We start from the raw sequence: 20,115 nt of genomic DNA on the forward strand, positions 1-20,115 counted from the left end.
ATTTTGAAGTATGATTATATGAATCGTATATTACTTAGTCACGCTTTAAGCTAAATACAATAAAATTTATTTTATAATATTTCACCCGTAAAGGGGTAGATTTTTACAGCTGGTATTATTATTACCCTGCCTCCCGCTTCATGTTTACCGCACTTCGGACGTATCAGCTGTCACAAAACTTGAAACCTGAGGTTTTGTGTTTCGAGAATTTTCCCCATATTACATCATTTCTTCTTATTTACTCCAAATGGAAGTTTTTTATGGCTTAAAATTCACAATTAAACTTATTTAAGGTCTATTAGAGAGTATTAACACCATATTTTATGACTGCATTGTTAGTATTCAGCTTGTAACCAATTGACCGAATCACTTGGAACACAAAACCTCCGCCAGTTTTGTGTTCCAAGAGCGACTCACATCCTTTGTCTCTGTCGCGCATAGTCATTCAGTGGAAACCTCCTGTCAAGGGAGATGGTATTGTTATCGCCAGTGTTGCCAGATGGTCACAAAAGTCACATTTTTCGTGACTTTTCGGCTTCTCGTGTGACATGTGCGTGACTTTCGATCATGAGGCAATTTTTGTGACTTTTTAAGCTAGTCGAATTTCGGACAAGTTTAATTCTGCAATTTGTATTATTTAGGAACGTAGTGAACGCACCCAAGTTGACACTTGCACTGGCACTTTGACGTTACATCCACCATCATGTTTATTATGATAGTCGTGGCAAAATGAGACTTATTACCTTGACATGACGGTGTTATTTAGTTTGATAGTATACCTAGTAGTTATCTATACGCCTCTGGCGGCCTGTGATTCGATCGGGCAATTTAATTGACTAATCTGAATACGCCTTAAATCGGAGTTTGACGCCAATTTTAATTCTGATCAAATCAATCGATTTGGTCATCCCGTCTGGATACCGGTTAAAGGCTCTCGTGATTGTTCAAAAACTGATAAGAAAGTTGCATTTTATTCACATGTGAGGCAAAATAATCAAAGGCAAAATTTTGCTGGTAGAATTTATTATTTTCAGGAAGAAAAATATCAATAGATTTATGGTGATAATGGTGATATTAGTGCCCCCTAAATTGAAAAAATGCCCCAAAACGAAAATACTGGCGTCACAAATTGGTATTCTTGCGCCCGCACTCCATTTTATCGGTAATATCGGTCATAATCGGCGGTTTAATTCGGCGAGCCAAATTGGCGTTTCCGTCCGCACGACCTGATCCATCGGGCAATTTAATCAGATTGGCGAAAAATTGACTAGTCTAGATACACCTTAAAATTCATGAAATCGATCACAAATAGCATTAAGTATGAAAATATGTGTGTTTTAAAAAGAAAAATCATATAAAGTTAGTAGATTTTTTGTGAAATATATTATTTTCTGAATTTTTTCTAACAAATTCGATTTAAAGTTGGTCAAGCAGATCTTGTCAGTAGAAAAAGGCGGCAAATTTGAAAAATGTAGGCGCAAAGGGATATCGTCTCATAGAAAATTTGAATTTCGCGCCTTTTTGTACTGACAAGATTTGCTTGACCAGCTATACCTACCCATACAATACAATTATATAAAAATGTGACTTAAGCAGCAAAAACGTGACTTTTAGGGAAACGAAACGTAACTTAGGACTCCAGAGCCCTGACAACACTGGTTATCGCTGCGCACTTCAGTATTTTTGTACAATCAGAGCCATTGAGGTGAATTCTTGTCTTTTCCATTCGGTTTCGTTTTGATAAGTCGCCTTCTGCACCAGTGAGTGTAAAGGCTGGACTATCGCGAGGACATACGCTCTACACTTGAATAATTTCAATTATTATCGTCAAAGTATCTGTGATTTATTGTAGACTAAACATGAAGGCTGTTATGCTTGCCGTCGTTTCGTTCCTGGCCGTCTTCGCCCCGGCTTTGGCCACCCAATGTGAGTATATTCTTTGTTGTTTTTTTTAAAATTTCTTTGTTTTTAATTGGTGTCAGCGGGTAGACACTGGCTGTGCGCAGTGATAAGATTTAAAGGTCATTTGCCAAATAATACTGCGTCTTTCTACTTTTTAATAAAACTTAAACAATATTAAGAATGTATTACATAAATAATTAGTGACATACACAGTTGCTGCATCAACTTAAGTCTCCAATAAAGGAAGAAAAGTACACAATTAATTACAGTTTCTTTTTGTGCAACCCAAAAACTATGACATTCATGACATCATGATTACATGCTCTTTCCAATATGTTTAGAAGAACAAATATAACCTCTTCATGGTAAGGTAACATGGAAAGAAATGCTAAACGCTACAGAATGGGAAAAAAACTGACCATCAGTGAATTTATTTCTTTGTATTAAATATCTTTTATGATTTATCAGTTTATACTTGCAAGGCCCTATGTGCATTACAATGCCCAGTAAGCTGCAAAAATGGGTGTGCAATTTTATAGCTCAGTGTACACTTTGTTTAAATCTAATTAAGACCTTTTTAGGGTTCCGTACCCAAAGGGTAAAACGGGACCCTATTACTAAGACTTCGCTGTCCGTCCGTCCGTCCGTCCGTCCGTCCGTCTGTCACCAGGCTGTATCTCACGAACCGTGATAGCTAGACAGTTGAAATTTTCACAGATGATGTATTTCTGTTGCCGCTATAACAACAAATACTAAAAACAGAATAAAATAAAGATTTAAATGGGGCTCCCATACAACAAACGTGATTTTTGGCCAAAGTTAAGCAACGTCGGGAGGGGTCAGTACTTGGATGGGTGACCGTTTTTTTTTGCTTTTTTTTGTTTTTTTTTTTTGCTTTTTGGTACGGAACCCTTCGTGCGCGAGTCCGACTCGCACTTGCCCGGTTTTTTTATACCAAATAAGGTACTGATTCAACCATCAGACAAAGAAAATGACCTCCAAGAAAAGAGCATACCAACTCCCACCTTAAATTCCAGCAGTGAACTTAACCCTTCTGGTGTTGGACACCCATGGACCATCAGGCAATTTGTCCATTTGCTTGGCTCAAATATGTATAAAATAGGAAAATTTTGTATAGCAGGCCTTACAAGGGTTAACTGGAAGAGATCCCTCTTAGGGATAAGTTCACTCTTGTGCTATATATATGTATGTTCTATCTGATGTAGTTACAAGGTTATTGTATGGCCAGTACATCATAGTCGGAAACATAAAATAAAGATTGTTATCAAGTGCTTGTAAATCACAACAGCAATTAAACATGATTAGTGGAGGGTAAACATACTGATAAACATAATCTGTATTGCCTATACATGGTATTAGTTTGATACATTTATTATCATCGAATTATAGATATTAATCTGTTAGTGTGTCTTGATAGTTAAGAACAGGATTAATATAGATAAACAAGCAAAAGCAACACATTAAAAAAAAGTTTTTAACCCACTATTTTTATCCATAACTATATATAGTTCGTTTTTGTTAGCATTAGAAAGAACTTGAAAGAAGGTAAGCGATCTTGACATGTCTTTTAATTGAAAAACGCTTTAAAAAAATCAGTAACTATTATGAAAGCAGAAGAGTATAAATGATCGTATTAGATTCATAATTGTTAAATATTTGCCGTAACTTATTTTAAAAATTTGTTTTTCAATTAAAAGACACATCAAAATTATTTACCTTATTTCTAATGCTAAAAAACACGACCCGCCCCGGATTCACACGGGTTACAAGAAATCTTAACAAATTATACACCTAAACCTTCCTCAAGAATCACTCTATTGATAGGTGAAAACAGCATGAAAATCCGTTCAGTAGTTATTGAGTTTGAGGGGCGGGTCACTAGTTATCTCTAGTAATTAGTAATTTAGGTAACAATACATAATGGGGTTGGCCGGTGGAAATTTTTAGCAGATGGCGCCATCATAGCTTGTCCTGTCAATCGCTAGAATTGTATCAAATTTTTGTTTTTTTTAATACCCTGGATGCCAGCTCTTTAAGCCAAATCTCATAGAAAAAGGGGTATGCTATGATGGCGCCATCTATGCAAACGTTTGACAGTTGCCAACCCCATTGTTTAGCAAGAAGATAGGGCACGTGAGCCACCTAAGGGCGCACCAAAGAGTTCTACACTCTAGAGTTAGACCAAGAAAACTCTGCAGCGATTTTGATAGCGCACGCAGTGCATGTGTTATTTATACGTCATAATTTCACAGAAGTTTGAAGTTTAAAATAACACTTGCACTGCGTGGGCTATTAAATCCGCTGCAGACTTTTCTTGTTGTGACTCTAATAAATAACTTCTTCTTTCCCCTGCCCTTATCCCACGTTATGTGGGGTGTGGGGTCGCCACAACATGTCTTTCTCTTCCATTCTCCTCTGTCTTTCGTGTCCTCAGTCACTCCTTTCTTTCTCATAGAGGCTATTCATAAATTTCGTCATGTCAAATTAGGGGGGGGGGGGTCTGGACATCGGATGACGGTAGCATGACGTAGGAGGAAACGGGGACTTTCGAAGCATGATTTTTGGATGATTTTAGGGGGAGGTCAAAAATCGATGACGTAACTTATGGACAGCCTCATATGGAGGCCGAAATCGGTCAGGAGAGCATCATCAATACGTAATTGCACATAGTATATGTTGTTGCAAATTGTACATCTGCGCAGTAAACAACTGGGACCTATTTCAGTCCTGATAAGCGTCTGTCAGTACAACATGACAAGCGATATAATCAAACCCAGCTACATTGTTATTGATTACCTACAGCTACATTTGGATGTGACGAAATTCACAGAAATAACTCTCGAAGTATTTGGCAGCCGGCAGATGGCGCCAGCATAGCTTACCCTGTCAATCCCTAGAATTGTGTCAATTTTATGGTTTTTCTTTAATGAAATTTTTATGTCCTGGATGTCAGCCCTTTAAACCAAATCTCTTAGAAAAAGGGGTAAACTATGATGGCGCCATCTATGCAAACCTTTAACAGTTGCCAACCCCATTGAAAACCCCTTTTTCTACAAGTTTGTATGATATTCCTCTTAATCTGTTCAAGTATGACAGTATGATATTTAATCACACTTGAACAGATTGCTTCAGATGACGGGCACTAAACAACAAAGCAATAGGATTAACCCAACATTACCATTTCAACAGTAGGTAATCTCAACTAGTGATGTATTGCTAAGCACGTACATTGATAAATCAGACACATAAGTAGGTATTAACTAATTTAGAAGGAAGAGGATTGTTTAGATCAGTAGTATTAACAATTTAACACATATCAGTGAAAGAATAAGAATCAAAGTCCAATGGCGTTCTAACAGTTTTAATCTTCTGTCGAAAGATGGCAGTAAATGCACTGTAGCTACATAATTTACCACGACCACAGAATAAATAATAGTACTAGGTACAGAAGACTCACTCTCTAACAAAACGCGTCTGTTACGATCAGGACAGATATGGCCGCTAGGTGGCGACGGCGCCACGCGCGGCTTATGGCTAGCCACCAAAATTGATGTGGAACGGATGTACTTTTAGCTACCTGTAACAAAGCGACGAAATCTCGGAGTGAGCCACGCTTGGCGACAGTAAGGGCCCCCCACATCTAGCGTCTTTCGAGCGTCGGCGTCTGGTCAGCGCTATGGAAAATGACATCGCTGCGCAGTTGCGTCGACGCTGCGTCGACGTTGCGTCGAGCCGCGGCCATAGAATTGTAGACGCCGACGCTCGAAAGACGCCAGATGTGGGGGGGCCCTAACTCCTGTATATGCTCTGTATATATATACTCTATTCTCTTTGATATCGATGTGGTGGATGTCTCATGGCTCCTCTACACGGGCCAGCGCCGGCCACTCCAAGGGACGCATTTATGCGTTAGAGGGAGCAAGTGATATTGCTATCTCATTCTACCGCATGGCTGTGTCCCTTGGAGTGGCCGGCGCTGGCCCATCGTCTAGCCTCATGCCGCTCACCATACAAAATTATAGCCAAGGAAGTTAGAATCTTGTTGTATTTTCAATTGGGTTGAATTTCATTTGTTCGGCAATTTTACGAGACAAATGAAATGCTACCTAATTTGTTTTTAATTAAGGTTGACATTGCATCGAAACTGAGTGTACATCCTAATGTACATTGGGCGGCACGAGGCTAGAGGAGCATTCAAATTTTCGTGCGCGACGTCTCGCATCGTAGCCACCATAGCAACACGTGTCTCATTGCCAGCTCTAAATCTAATCATATCAGTACGTGAGGCTATTAACCAGTACGTGACTGTCCGTCTGTATCTGGAGATACAGATAAGAACCCTCGACTCAAGTGCATGTAGGGTTATCCGCAACTATGTCGTCAATGACATGCATACATTAGGTATTTAGATATTTTATAGACAATTTGTAAACAATAGCAAATATTTCCACTTATTTAACCCTTATGAAGGCCCGGGCTTCAGTCATACACACTGAAAAATATATGATCTATCGAGTAGGTACTAGGTACACATTCAAGTGATTTCATTAAGATTAACTGACTAACAATATCAACTAATGTACGTTCGTTCGTACGTAACGTACAGTCAGCCAAGAAGGTGGTTTACCACTTTTCGACTCTATCAATCAGATGATAGAGTCGAAAAGTGGTAGAGCACTTTCTTGGCTGACTATACAAACAGTAAACATTACTGCTTGGTTCGATAGGCTCATATGGAACTGTTTAAAGCATTAATTCAATTGTTTTAAACGATTTTTTTCTCAGTGCTTATATGCTACATCAAAATCGCTTTATCAAATATCATAGAGGGATACAAACAAAAGAATATTGCGGTATCGCGACGATCAAGATTATAACAAGCTACCAAGTTGGTGCGGATTTTAACTAACTTAACTAAGTTCTAGTCTAGAACTATCTTACTGTAATAGAATATTATAGGTATAACGGCTTTAAGGAAAACCAAGATCTTGGGGACTTTACCCTGTGCATTGCATAATAATTATAATAAAACGACATATTAAGTGTGCAAATACATATAGGGGCCGTGCGCGAGAGGGTCTGCCATCTTGTGGCCTGAATCGGAAAGTTAAACATATAGTCAGCCAAGAAAGTGACCACTTTTCGACTCTATTATCTGATTGATAGAGTCGAAAAGTGGTAGACAACTTTCTTGGCTGACCGTACATACCTACTTTGACAATTCACGCCAAAGTGCTGCCATCTACCGCTCTCGTACGTTTTCTTGTGCATAGTTACCAGCTTCTGCCATCTTGTAGGCGACATCGGAAGCATAAAAAATCTGACGTCTCCTGTGGTGCCCCCTATAGTTCATGCACGCTTCCTATAGCCGTCTTAGTTAACTTTGCACCGACTTGGTAAGGACCAAGTGAGGTCTTATACTATTTAAACGTTATGTTTTCCTAGAAATTGACATAAACGATGACATTGCCACACCAAATTGCAAATGGCATGCAGAATTGCAGACTTAGGCTCACTTGCACCATTCCACTAACCCGGGGTTAAGCGGTTAAACTGGTAACCTAGTGGCTAACCATAGCAACTCCTGTACGGATATGATGGTCGTATTTATCTACGTGACAGCGTCATAAAACGGTGTCCGTCTCTTTCTATCCCGCAGAGTTAAAAAGTGACATTTGTTTTATCACGTGGATAAATGTGGATAAAGCGATCCATAATAGGCTTGCTGGTTTAACCGGTTAACCCCGGGTTAGTGGAATGGTGCAAGGGCCTTAGTTTCGTCCGACTCTAGCTAAGCATGACTCATACTCCTCTCTTCAGTAATCTTTAAGCAAAGACAATCGGTCAATCAATTGAAGATATAAAAACTTTTTACAAAAAAAAGAAAACCGACTTCAAAAAGAATGAAATAAAATATTATCCATTTTAAGTCTATGCGTTACCAACTGATATGTTTGAAGTCGGTGCCAAGCCAACTTTGGAAGCATACCATGATTTTGGTGCGAATCGATAAGGATGTACGTTGGTTTGCCTTACACGACGACAATTAACGTACTTTCTGTAGGTACAGTTGACGTTAAAAATATGTTTACACTTTTCGTCTTATTACAAAGGAGTAAGGTGCAAAAGTGTAACCATATCTTTGACGTCGAATGTACCTAAGAACACACCTCAGAACACACGATCCAACCTTAGCACAGTCCGTACCATGTTAGTCGGCACGCAAGCGTGAGATTGGGACTGAAGTTATTTCCCGTCCCTTATTCAGAGAACTACGTTTCATAATATAAAACAATTCAAGGAATTTACTTTCTTGCCAAATGTCACCTGAAGCGGTTCAGTTGTATAGCCATGAAAAGGTGACAAAGAGGCAGACAGAATTACTTACACATTTATAATAGTTATTAATACAGTTCTAATGGGATTTATAGTCATAAGGCTGATTATATTTGACGGGTATTGTTACTACTTGGCTTGGCACCGACTTCAAACATATCAGTTGGTAACGCATAGACTTAAAATGGATAATATTTTATTTCATTCTTTTTGAAGTCGGTTTTCTTTTTTTTGTAAAAAGTTTTTATTTTTCAATTTTTAGTTTTAACGCATTGTTAAGAGCGCGACGCATGAATGAAAAACAACATCATGACTAACACTAAATTCGTGTATCTACTTTAATAAATATGTAATCAGGAATTTTCTCGAGTCCGTCTGGGAAATTACAATTCCTGTCACTACACTAAATCCATCCTCCGCCCCGCCACTGACCCAATCTCTCAACCCCCCCGATCACTCTACCTCACAGCGTATCAACTCCTGATCCATGTACCCCTCGGCCCTGAACCAGCAGCCCTACAACCACCATTACCCGACCCCTTTATCCCCGACCCCTTAACTCCTAACCCTAACCCCCGATCAGTAGCCTTACCAGCTTTCCAAGAGTTTGACATTGATTTATTCGCTAGCGTGTGTGTAACTTACTTTCTTTGCATCTCGCTCGTATTGGCATATTAGTGCGAGCGAGATGCATAAAAAGTTAGTTACGAAGACGTTAGCGTCGCTAACTTAGCGAATATGTCAATGTCAAACTCGTGGTACGGCTACACTTGCACTACATCAAATTGACGGTGTTCGGAAGCAAATGCTTGAGTTACTTTAGAAAACACCGAAATCACTTTACACGTGCCTTTAAAAACTGAGGAGTTCCCTCAGTTCCTCATGGATTCCATCATCAGATCAGAACCAAAAATAATACGAAAACACCTAGGAGGCAACTCCTTCCAAACAAAAAAAGAATTACTCAATTCGGATCACAGGTGCCGGAGTAATCGCTGAACATACTACATTTAAAAAATCATCATCATTATCATCAAAACAATCATCATCATCAGGTCTACTTCATCAAAGTGGTGGTTTTCGGGAGAAAATGCTCGAGTTGCTTAAGAAAACACCCAAATCACCATGCATGTGCCTTTAAAAATTGAGGAGTTCCCTCAATTCCTCATGGATCCCATCATCAGAACAGAACCAAATTAAAATGGGACCAACTCGGAGGTAGCTCCTTTCGATCAAAAAAAGAATTACTCAAATCGGACTACGGATGTCGGAGTAATCGGTGAACGTACTACATTTAAAAAATCATCATCATTATCATCAAAACAATCATCATCATCAGGTCTACTTCATCAAAGTGGTGGTTTTCGGGAGAAAATGCTCGAGTTGCTTAAGAAAACACTCAAATCACCATGCATGTGCCTTTAAAAATTGAGGAGTTCCCTCAATTCCTCATGGATCCCATCATCAGAACAGAACCAAATTAAAATGGGACCAACTCGGAGGTAGCTCCTTTCGATCATAAAAAGAATTACTCCAATCGGACTACGGATGTCGGAGTAATCGGTGAACGTACATAGAAAAAAAAAAAAAAAATAGCCACAACCGAATACAGAACCTCCTCCTTCTATGAAATGGAAGTCGGTTAAAAATGGAAGTTATTGACAGATTTTGTTCGAAAATGTTGTAAGTATTTGTAAGATGATTTATTTGATGCAAGTCATCCCGGGCCAGTTACTGACGCGAGTGACGAGTATGAATTTACAATAGGTACTTAAGTTGATAATTGATTGTGTCATAGCTTGTGATTGGCAGATTTATAACATGTTATTATAACATTTCGTCAGTTAAGTTCAATCTGTTTTTTTTGTGACACACTGCGCATAAACATCGATACAAGTGTTAAATATAAATCTTACTTAAAAGCTACTTAACAGCGTATTCCAACAATATGGAATGTCAAAGCGTTCTCAATGTTATGGGCAAGATAATTCACACCGATTAAGAGTTCATAAGTAGTTCGTCTAGCTAGACCAGCGGTCGGCAACCTTTTAGCAGCCAAGGGCCACATAGTAGTTAACGAAGATGACGCGGGCCGCACTTTGGTAATATTTGTGACTTTAGTAGACATTGTGACATTTAATATTTTTGTGACTTTAGCAGGCTCGCGGGCCACAAGCGAGAGGTTGGCGGGCCGCTGGTTGCCGACCCCTGAGCTAGACAATCGGTTTTGCGAATCCGCGGCTCCTAATCCTTATCAATGAGATCATCTTACAATTCTTACATAACCTCCTCACTACGGAACAGACATACCCGCCATTTGCCAATTGAGCGCGCGGCGGCCATCTTTGATTGAATACGATGACCTCTTGACCCATCGCTTTGTCGTTGTCGATAAATACATTTGTACGCACGTAACGATTATATTTACACCTATTTATAACGAGGAAGAATAATAAGCCTAATTTAGCCTAAATTGCTTAGAAATAATGATGTTAATATTGTTTATACCGAGATTATTGTGACGGGACCAGAGAGGCTGATGATAAGGGGCCACCGCAGGCTATGGACGCTGGCAATTCTAGTGATGTCACAAGCGCGTTGCCTATAAATATTCATTATACAAGGTTGATCTGCATTGACAGGTTAAGGGACCTTCACACGTCACAGGTATAGTCTACGGAAAGAGAAGAGTCCTAAAATGTATTGGATCCCATACATTTCGCGACTCTGGACGCGAAAAAGTATTGGATCCCATACATTTCACGACTCTTCTATTTCCGCACAGACTCTAACACAATATATGTCGTAGGGAGGTCTGTAAACAAAAATTATCTTAGAAGATATACAAATTACTCTCATAGCATTAGTCAAATATACAAATTATATACAAATTACTCGCATAATATTATCTTGTTAAATCTAGATAGGTAGCAGTGGCGGCGCGTCGAACATATCCATAGGCCAGCCGGGGTTAATTTGGCTTACATATTTCCATTACAACTCTGCTCAAACGTCTAAAAACAGGCAAGCCGGTGGGAATCGGTTTTTATGGACGCGCCGCCACTGAGAGGTAGGTACTTAATTTAAAATCTTTCCGCACTGTATAAGCAAGGTCACATTAAACTTCCTAAAGGCCTTAAAGCTTCCTTCCGCATTCATTGCAAAAACTTTAGACTCAATTTGCTAAATAGTCTCTATTCTAAAGCATACGGCATAACTATTTCAACTAACCTTAGTAATGGCCCAATCTAGCTTATAATGGCCCTAAATGATACGATCCAGCGAGCTCTCAGGTCGGCTGGTGTCCCATCAGTGCTTGAACCACCAGGCCTCAGTTGTACCGACGGTAAACGGCCTGATGGTCTGACTTTGGTACCATGGGAAAGGGGACGGTGTTTGGTTTGGGACGCTACATGCCACACCGCCGCCTACGCATATACGTGTATGCTGCGTATATACGTTCGCCGCCTCCCACATCAACCGTACATCGCGCGTGGCCTGAGCGGCAACCGAAACTCAAGCGGATCTAAAGCGTCAAAAATATGCCCCTCTCTCCCCTGCCTACATAGTCATCCCTATCTCTGTAGAAACGGCGGGTTGCTGGTCTGCCGACGCGAAACGCTTCACTCGTGATTTGGGACGTCGACTCAGACAGAAAGGGGAGGGTCCCCGCTCCGAGTCGTTCCTTGTGCAAAAGCTGTCCGTGGTGATCCAGCGTGGAAATGCTGCGAGCATCATGGGTACCTTTGCACCGGGAACGGCAGGGAGCGGTTTGTTTTCTTAAATTTATAGTTTAAATTTTTATTTGTAAGCCTTAGTTGTATGTTATTTGTATTATTATGATTAATTTTAAATAAAAATCTAGCTTATTTTTAGTAATGAAGCGAAATCGAAATATCATATCATACAATTCATACACAAAACCACCCATAATTGCTATTACATCTCTTTCTTCTGTTACTATATTAGTAGATTTTCTTATTAGTTCTGACAGTATTGAAAAACCATTTCTTTATCCTACTTGAATACTGTTACCGTGAAAGCACTCATGTATTCTGATGAATAAATGGAGGTAACACATTGATTACGTTAAATAATACAATTTTAACGTATTTAAAAAACAGTTGTGCGGTAGAAAGAAGAGAAATCTAATCTTCAAGGATGGGTATTCCACAGCCGTCTTCAGATCCAAATCTTTCTATCCTTCTTCTCGTTCCTCTAATTCTTAGAGAGACCGCTCTGATGATTGATATTTGTATTTTGACTTTGATCCAGTTGATTGTTTGTGAGTATGGTATGGACCATTTTTCATGGAGCTCTCATGTATTCTTGTTTACATGCAAAAGAGAGTAATTACATATATAGTATACTTTCCCAAAATAATCTTCAATTATGGCAGTACTCCAAAGAAATCGGTGTCAATACCTTGCGTCACCGCGCAATTGGTAATTAAAATTTTATTCTCACCAGCAATCGTAACAAACAATATAAAGTCAAATAGTAACTGAACTAACAAAGAAATACAATTAAAATTAAATATAAGTCTATTACTAGAAGAATGCTACTCGATACAGAGCGTCCCACGGCTATGCCACATGGAGGATGGAGGGAAAGTACCCTGAATATTGTAGATGGAACATTTTACTGAAAGAAGACATTATTTTAATTTAAAAAACAATTTAAACTGCATTTATAGATTTTTAAATAATTACATGATTGAACCGGGAATCGAACCCGCTACACGAGAAAAAAAAATCATCCTGTAGCTTTATCATACCGTTCGAAAGGCTTCATCATAAGGATTATTTTTTGCTAAATAACATAGTGTCAGAAACAAAAGGAAGACCATGAATTTTAACATTTGATGTGAAACTTTGCCAAATATCAAAAGAGTTCTGCTTTGTATTCAACAAAATGAGACTCATTTTGAGCATTTGATAAATTTAATTGATTAATTTTGAATTCAAAATCTTAAAATTCATGGTCTTCCTTTTGTTTCTGACACTATGTTATTTAGCAAAAAATAATCATTATGATGAAGCCTTTCGATCGGTATGATAAAGCTACAGGATGATTTTTTTTTCTCGTGTAGCGGGTTCGATTCCCGGTTCAATCATGTAATTAGTTTTTTAAATTAAAATAATGTCTTCTTTCAGTAAAATGTTCCATCTACAATATTCAGGGTACTTTCCCTCCATGTGGCATAGCCGTGGGACGCCCTGTATACTTATGTTTGTTTCGCAATAAATTAAAAAAATAAATATTACAGTTCCTTTTAGGAATTTAGGAAAAGTTGAAGAAGATAATCTTGGATTTGGAAACAGTTTACTCGAATGCTAGTATTGTCGAAAATGCAACCAAAATTGACCCAAATATCTTCTTCCAATAATATATTCACTTATGTATGTTTTTGTATCGCATTTCAGGGAACTAATTTTTTGTATAAATGGAATTAAGACAATCGGAACTACTTATGCTTAAAGACAATCTTGGTAGCAAAGTCGCAAGGTTGCAAAGTTGCTGGTAGTCGAAAGTTGACGTTTGATGATTCATCATCATCAATTGCAACAAACTATTTTTGGGTCGTACCAAAATTGTAGACATTTTTAATATACAGCCTGGCAAAAAAGAGTAGAAATTAAAAAGTGGCAACACTGTAGTGTCGTCCCTTTCAAGCCAATAAATACCGGGTGTGGCCTGTAACACGAGCAAATAATTAAAACATGGATTGTACTCCTCAAACGGTGACACTTGTGTTCAACAACTTTTAAAAATTATGAAGTATTTAGACTCCCTATTTTTCATACAAAATAAATATTATCTTCAATGGACGCCATCGCCACGCCATATCATTGTGAATGACGTTGCTTGTCACGCCTTAAACATAACAAAATTTGCAATACATTGAGTCTTCGAATAAACTTTAAAGTGTTTTAAAAATCAAACCACAAGTTATTTTTAAAAGTCGCTGGATAAATGTTGATCAGTATGAGGAGTGCAGCCTACAGTTAAATTTTTTGCTTATGTTACAGCCGTTACAGGCCACACCCGGTATAAGAAAACGGGACGACACTACAGTGTTGCCAGTTTTTAATGTCTACTCTTGTTTGCCAAGCTGTACTGTGTCTATCCAGCAAAAGAGAACGGAAATCTCTAAGTATTCTATAATATTAACGGTTTTCTATATTTCAGGTTCCGTAGCGCCAGTGAACGTGCCAAAGGAATGGATCACGATCCACGGCACGTGCCGCTCGGCCATGCGCCGTCAGATCCAGATGGAAGTTCGCGCCTCATTACAGTATCTGGCCATGGGAGCCCACTTCTCTAGGGATGGGGTGAGTACTTTCCTTCAGGCTTCGTGACCAGGGGTGTACCATCTTCCACACTGTTAACTGATTGTTCGTAAACATTATTACAAAAAGTGTAACTTTTTTTTTTCTAATTTAACTATTTGTTATTTCTGTCTTTTTTCTTTTTGTCTGTTGCCTTCCGTGATTCTTCTCACTTGATGGTCTCATCGGAAGATCAGCGCTGGAAGCCACCAGCAACATGCTGAGATGGGGCCATTTCGTGGCACTTTAACGTTATTTTGTGTTTTCTTTTATATAATGTATTGTACCGATTGTTTGTGCTTACAAATAAATCTATTCTATTCAAAAGGCATAACGTCCAGCACGGAAGAAAGAATGAGCGCGCCGTGCTCTCTTTGTTTTGTGACGTCCACCGATGGACAGTTAGGAGTGTTGCTGCTTGTATTCTAAATTGAACTTTACAGAGTCCCGCGTAAGTCTCTACAGGCTATATTCCTACTAGTCAAATCAGCTTCTTTTTTAGAACTGTCAAAACGATTTGCTAATATGGAATTTATATGAAAACAAATGTAGTGACGTCACGGTAAACTCACCTACTTTTTATATTTCAATCCGATTTATTAAATACAATTTGTGGTTAAAAATAGCTGCTATCTATGTTTTTCTAATAATTATCTGATGCTTTATTTCGTGCACGGTATGAAATAATTTATTTTAAGTACTGGAAACATCCCTATTGCATTGGCAAAAGCTGTCGGCTGTAGCCTTCGTTGTCAAGACTATCCGATGACGGCCACAGCCGTCTGTGGTGGTCTAAAGGTCAATGAATAATGATAACTAATTTTAAGTACTACTTCTGCTACAAAGAGAATTAAATCACTGCTTTTTAGGGTCACTCACGTATTCGACTTAAATGTCGTGTGTGATGTTTGATATCGAGCGTTTTTCGATGTGAGTGACCCGTTCTTAATATATTTAATATGGCTGTGGCTCACGGAAGTTTTGTTAAAGGGGCCCACGGCCCACTGATTAACAGTCAGCCGGACGGTATCAGCCTGTCAGTTAGAACAAAATTTTGAGTTCTGAACAACTTGACAGGCCGATACCGTCCGGCGGACTGTTAATCAGTGGACCCCTTAATGGCTCCTCTACACGATGGGCCAGCGCCGGCAAGGAACGCATTTATGCGTTAGAGGGAGCAAGTGATATTGCTATCTCATTCTAGCGCATGGCTGCGTCCCTTGGAATGGCCTAAGTTGGCCCATCGTGTATAGGAGCCATAATATACTTCTACTACCCGTTTAGCCCATCCAAACGTCATACGTGTATTCTAAATTCTATCCACTGTTGTCTCAACAGTTGTGTCAAGGTTTCTACTAAGCATAGTTTCTAATCCATTGTCCCACAGGTGAACAGGCCAGGCTTCGCCAAGTTGTTCTTCGACGCGGCCTCTGAGGAACGTGAACACGCGCTGAAGCTGATCGACTACCTGCTCATGCGAGGAGAGCTCACCCATGATGTGTCCTCACTCATCAAGATCAGGGTGAGTGTCCACATCCAAGTAGACTGCATTACTAACAGATAAGGAAGTATATCTATGGAGGAGACAAGGGGATAGGGTCCGAGGAGCGTGAACACGCGCTCAAGCTCATCGACTACCTGCTCATGCGAGGAGAGCTCACGCATGATGTGTCCTCTCTCATCAAGATCAGGGTGAGTGTTCACATCATAGTAGACTGCATTAACAGCTTGAAGGAAGAATATCTATGGAGGAGACAAGGGGATAGGGTCCGAGGAGCGTGAACACGCGCTCAAGCTCATCGACTACCTGCTCAAGCAAGGAGAGCTCACCCATGATGTGTCCTCACTCATCAAGATCAGGGTGAGTGTTCACATCGTAGTAGACTGCATTAACAGCTTGAAGGAAGTATATCTATGGAGGAGACAAGGGGATAGGGTCCGAGGAGCGTGAACACGCGCTCAAGCTCATCGACTACCTGCTCATGCGAGGAGAGCTCACGCATGATGTGTCCTCTCTCATCAAGATCAGGGTGAGTGTTCACATCGTAGTAGACTGCATTACTAACAGATAAGGAAGTATATCTATGGAGGAGACAAGGGGATAGTTTCCGAGGAGCGAGAACACGCGCTCAAACTCATCGACTACCTGCTCATGCGAGGAGAGCTCACCCATGATGTGTCCTCTCTCATCAAGATCAGGGTGAGTGTTCACATCGTAGTAGACTGCATTACTAACAGATAAGGAAGTATACTTAAAGCTTGGCTTAAACTTAAAGCTTGGCTTGTTGAGCGGTCGTTCTATAATATAGAAGAATTTCTGACTTCGAAATATTAATGATAAAAATAGAAATCTACGCAAGTAGCTAATGTATTTAATTTTAATTTTTAATGTTATTTGTACTAGTTATGTAAGCTGACATGTAATTACCTATTACCAATAAAGAATGAGTATGAGTATAACTATGGAGGAGACAAGGGGATAGGGTCCGAGGAGCGTGAACACGCGCTCTAGCTCATCGACTACCTGCTCATGCGAGGAGAGCTCACCCATGATGTGTCCTCTCTCATCAAGATCAGGGTGAGTGTTCACATCATAGTAGACTGCATTAACAGCTTGAAAGAAGTATATCTATGGAGGAGACAAGAGGATAGGGTCCGAGGAGCGTGAGCGCGCGCTCAAGCACATCGAGGCTGTGTGCCTCATAAGAAGGCTCAAAGTCACCCAAAGGGCAATGGAGAGGGCTATGCTGAGACTCTCTGCGTGATCGCATCAGAAATGAGGCCATCCGCAGCAGAACCAAACTACTAAACTTAAGTGGCAGTGGGCGGGGCACATTGCCCGTAGAACCGATGGCTATTGGGGCGGAAAGGTTCTCGAGTGGCGACCACGTAACGGAAGGCGCAGCGTGGGTAGACCCCCCACAAGGACTGACGACCTGGTAAAGGTCGCGGGAGTCTGCTGGATGCGGGTGGCGCAAGACCGGTCATTGTGGCACTCTTTGGGGGAGGCCTATGTCCAGCAGTGGACGTCCTCTGGCTGATATGAATGATGATGAACTTATGTTACCTTGAACCACAGCAGTCGGTAGTAGAGAAAATCTGACCCATTCTGAATGTGAATGTGGAATGACTTGCCTCCTGAGGTATTTCCTTTGCGCTACGACATGGGATTCTTCAAGAAGCGGGTATTTAGGGTTCTCAAGGGTCGGCAACGCTTAAGTGGCTACTGTGGTTATGTCCATGGGCGACGATGACCACTTCCCATCAGGCGGCTCGTCTGCTCGTTTGCTGACTATTACATTAAAAAAAAATCTTTTGTTTCTAGCCTCCGGAGAGCAAGACGTGGGAGGCCGGCGTAGACGCCCTGGAGCAGGCCCTGATGATGGAGAACGAGGTCACCAAGAGCATCCGCACCGTCATCGCGGCCTGCGAGGACGACCCAGAGTTCAACGACTACCACGTGAGTACCCCTTACCATACTATGAACCTAAAGTACCAACTATAGTCTTTTTCCCATCACCAATTCGAAAAAAGGCTCTTTCTTGCCTGCTAGGAGCGATCAAAGCTTCAAAGTAACAGTTATTGTTCTAGGATACTTTAAACTTTTTTGCACATTCTTTTTTTTAGCTGTAATAATATTTTTAAACATAATTATTACCCCATAGGTGATGTGAAAAGCAGTATGTGTCACTGGTAGCAAAATTATTTCCATCTTGGGCGTAACGCACTTGAATCCCCCACTGCGCTCAGGATTATACTTTAGAATCCCTTGCTACTTTCGGGATTTCTCAAAGGGATAAGTTCGCCTTTGTACTTCTTATTGTGTAATTTGACCGCGATTCAGGGACGAATCATGCTTTCCCTTTCGAATATATGGCACTATCCCTTTCGGCTTTTTAGGGTTGTCAAAATTCAAGTGATTATCTTATCTGTGGTCGTACACGCAAAAGGACGTCAAGTGGAGCCAACCCTAATAATTGCTCTGAGCAATGCTGAGCCGAGTTTGCCCCGAAGTCTGTCTCCCCACTGATATAGCGTAGGTATTTTTTTTTAAATTTAATAATAACTAAAACAAACTCTTCTCCTTGCAGCTGGCCGACTACCTGACCGGTGAGTTCCTGGAGGAGCAATACAAGGGCCAGCGCGACCTCGCCGGCAAGGCCACCACGCTCAAGAAAATGATGGACCGCCACTCCGCCCTTGGAGAGTTCCTGTTCGACAAGAAACTGCTCGGCATGGACATCTAAATCTAAGCCTAAATAGTGATACCATAGAGAAACGTCACCTGTCACTCCTGTCAGTCGGCCATTTTGAATTATTCGCGGCATTTTGTTTTTTAAGAATCATTGTACAAATACAAATATTCTCCTGAAATAGTGATACCGTAGAGAAACGTCACCTGTCAGTCGGCCATTTTGAATTGTTCGCGGCATTTTGTTTTTTAAGAATCATTGTACAAATACAAAATATTCTCCTGTAAAGAAGACCACCACCCTCAAGAAGATGATAGATCGCCACTCCGCCCTTGGAGAATTCTTGTTCGACAAGAAACTGCTTGGCATGGATATTTGGCCTTTTAAAAAATAGTGATACCATAGAGAAACATCTAAATCTAAGCCTAAATAGTGATACCGTAGAGAAACGTCACCTGTCAGTCGGCCATTTTGAATTAAACGCGGCATTTTGTTTTTTAAAGAATCATTGTACGAATATTCTCCTCTAGACAATGTTAGGCAAAGACATCTAAGCCTTTGCCTTCTAACCAATCTAATATTTTAAAAATATAGTTGTACCATAACCTCACTGTCGGTCGGCCATTCTGAACTCGCGGCAACAGCCTTTCAGCCATGTTTTTTATTTAGAATCATTGTACAAATATTCTGTAAAAATTGTAATTCGTACCATAGATAATTCAGAACAACGCGTTCCTTTCAGTCGGCCATTTTAACCATTTCGCGCCAACTGTCATTTTAGTCTTTTATTGAAAATACTTCATTTAATTTAAACTTATGTACAAATATTGTAGTTGTAAGAATTACAAACTCCTTGGCATATAATATCTATGCCTATGTAACCTATTAAAAAAAGTTTATCTACCATAGATTCAGTACAAGTATGCATTCTGTCAATCGGACATCTTTACCAAGACTTGTGCCGGTTGACATTCAGCCATTTTTTTTTAAATAAAAATACGTTTTATTTAACATTGTACAAATATAGTTGTAAGCATTTTATTACTCCACTATAGTTATGTATTGAAAGTCAATTTAAATCTTAAAATAGTGATCAAGTAGAAGATATATATATGTAACACATTTTGGCGCCAAATATGGCCATAGAGTATTTGTTTTTTTTTAGAATAGACGTTTAAAGCGCAGTGCTCAATGTATTTGTGTTACAACTGTTTATTTTGTTTAATTTGGTATATAAATAAAGGTTAGTCATCCATTAATTTGTATTTTATTTCACTCCCTTCAGCATCAACAGGTTTAACCGATTAACCGCCATAGACGACAAAGATTAC

At 39.9% G+C, this 20,115-nt stretch overlaps 1 protein-coding gene across 3 annotated transcripts; it reads left to right on the plus strand.

Moving 5' to 3' along the window:
• The first annotated feature begins 443 nt into the window (after positions 1-443).
• Positions 444-20,043, plus strand: LOC134676283 (ferritin heavy chain). Of its 3 annotated transcripts, XM_063534656.1 has the most exons (7): positions 444-479; positions 1,659-1,705; positions 1,853-1,926; positions 14,452-14,594; positions 15,979-16,113; positions 17,917-18,051; positions 18,683-20,043. In XM_063534656.1, the coding sequence occupies exons 3-7, from the start codon at positions 1,860-1,862 to the stop codon at positions 18,836-18,838; spliced, it is 636 nt and encodes a 211-aa protein (XP_063390726.1). In that variant the 5' UTR covers positions 444-479; positions 1,659-1,705; positions 1,853-1,859; the 3' UTR covers positions 18,839-20,043. The 3 variants fall into 3 exon arrangements, 2 of the variants coding, with proteins under 2 accessions (XP_063390726.1, XP_063390725.1); XR_010099900.1 differs by lacking the exon at positions 444-479 and having other exon boundaries at positions 1,660-1,926; positions 18,683-18,967; positions 19,074-20,043; XM_063534655.1 differs by lacking the exon at positions 444-479 and having other exon boundaries at positions 1,660-1,926; positions 18,683-18,876; positions 18,991-20,043.
• Positions 20,044-20,115: the final 72 nt, after the last annotated feature.

This window comes from Cydia fagiglandana, chromosome 24, assembly GCF_963556715.1.
Source record: "Cydia fagiglandana chromosome 24, ilCydFagi1.1, whole genome shotgun sequence".
NCBI classification, from domain to species: Eukaryota; Metazoa; Arthropoda; class Insecta; order Lepidoptera; family Tortricidae; genus Cydia; species Cydia fagiglandana.

Coding starts and splice junctions, on each gene's coding strand:
- LOC134676283 (XM_063534656.1), top strand. CDS start 1,860: ATGAAGGCTGTTATGCTTGCCGTCGTTTCGTTCCTGGCCGTCTTCGCC. Junction 1,927..14,451: donor CCCGGCTTTGGCCACCCAAT/GTGAGTATATTC, acceptor TCTATATTTCAG/GTTCCGTAGCGCCAGTGAAC. Junction 18,052..18,682: donor CAGAGTTCAACGACTACCAC/GTGAGTACCCCT, acceptor TTCTCCTTGCAG/CTGGCCGACTACCTGACCGG.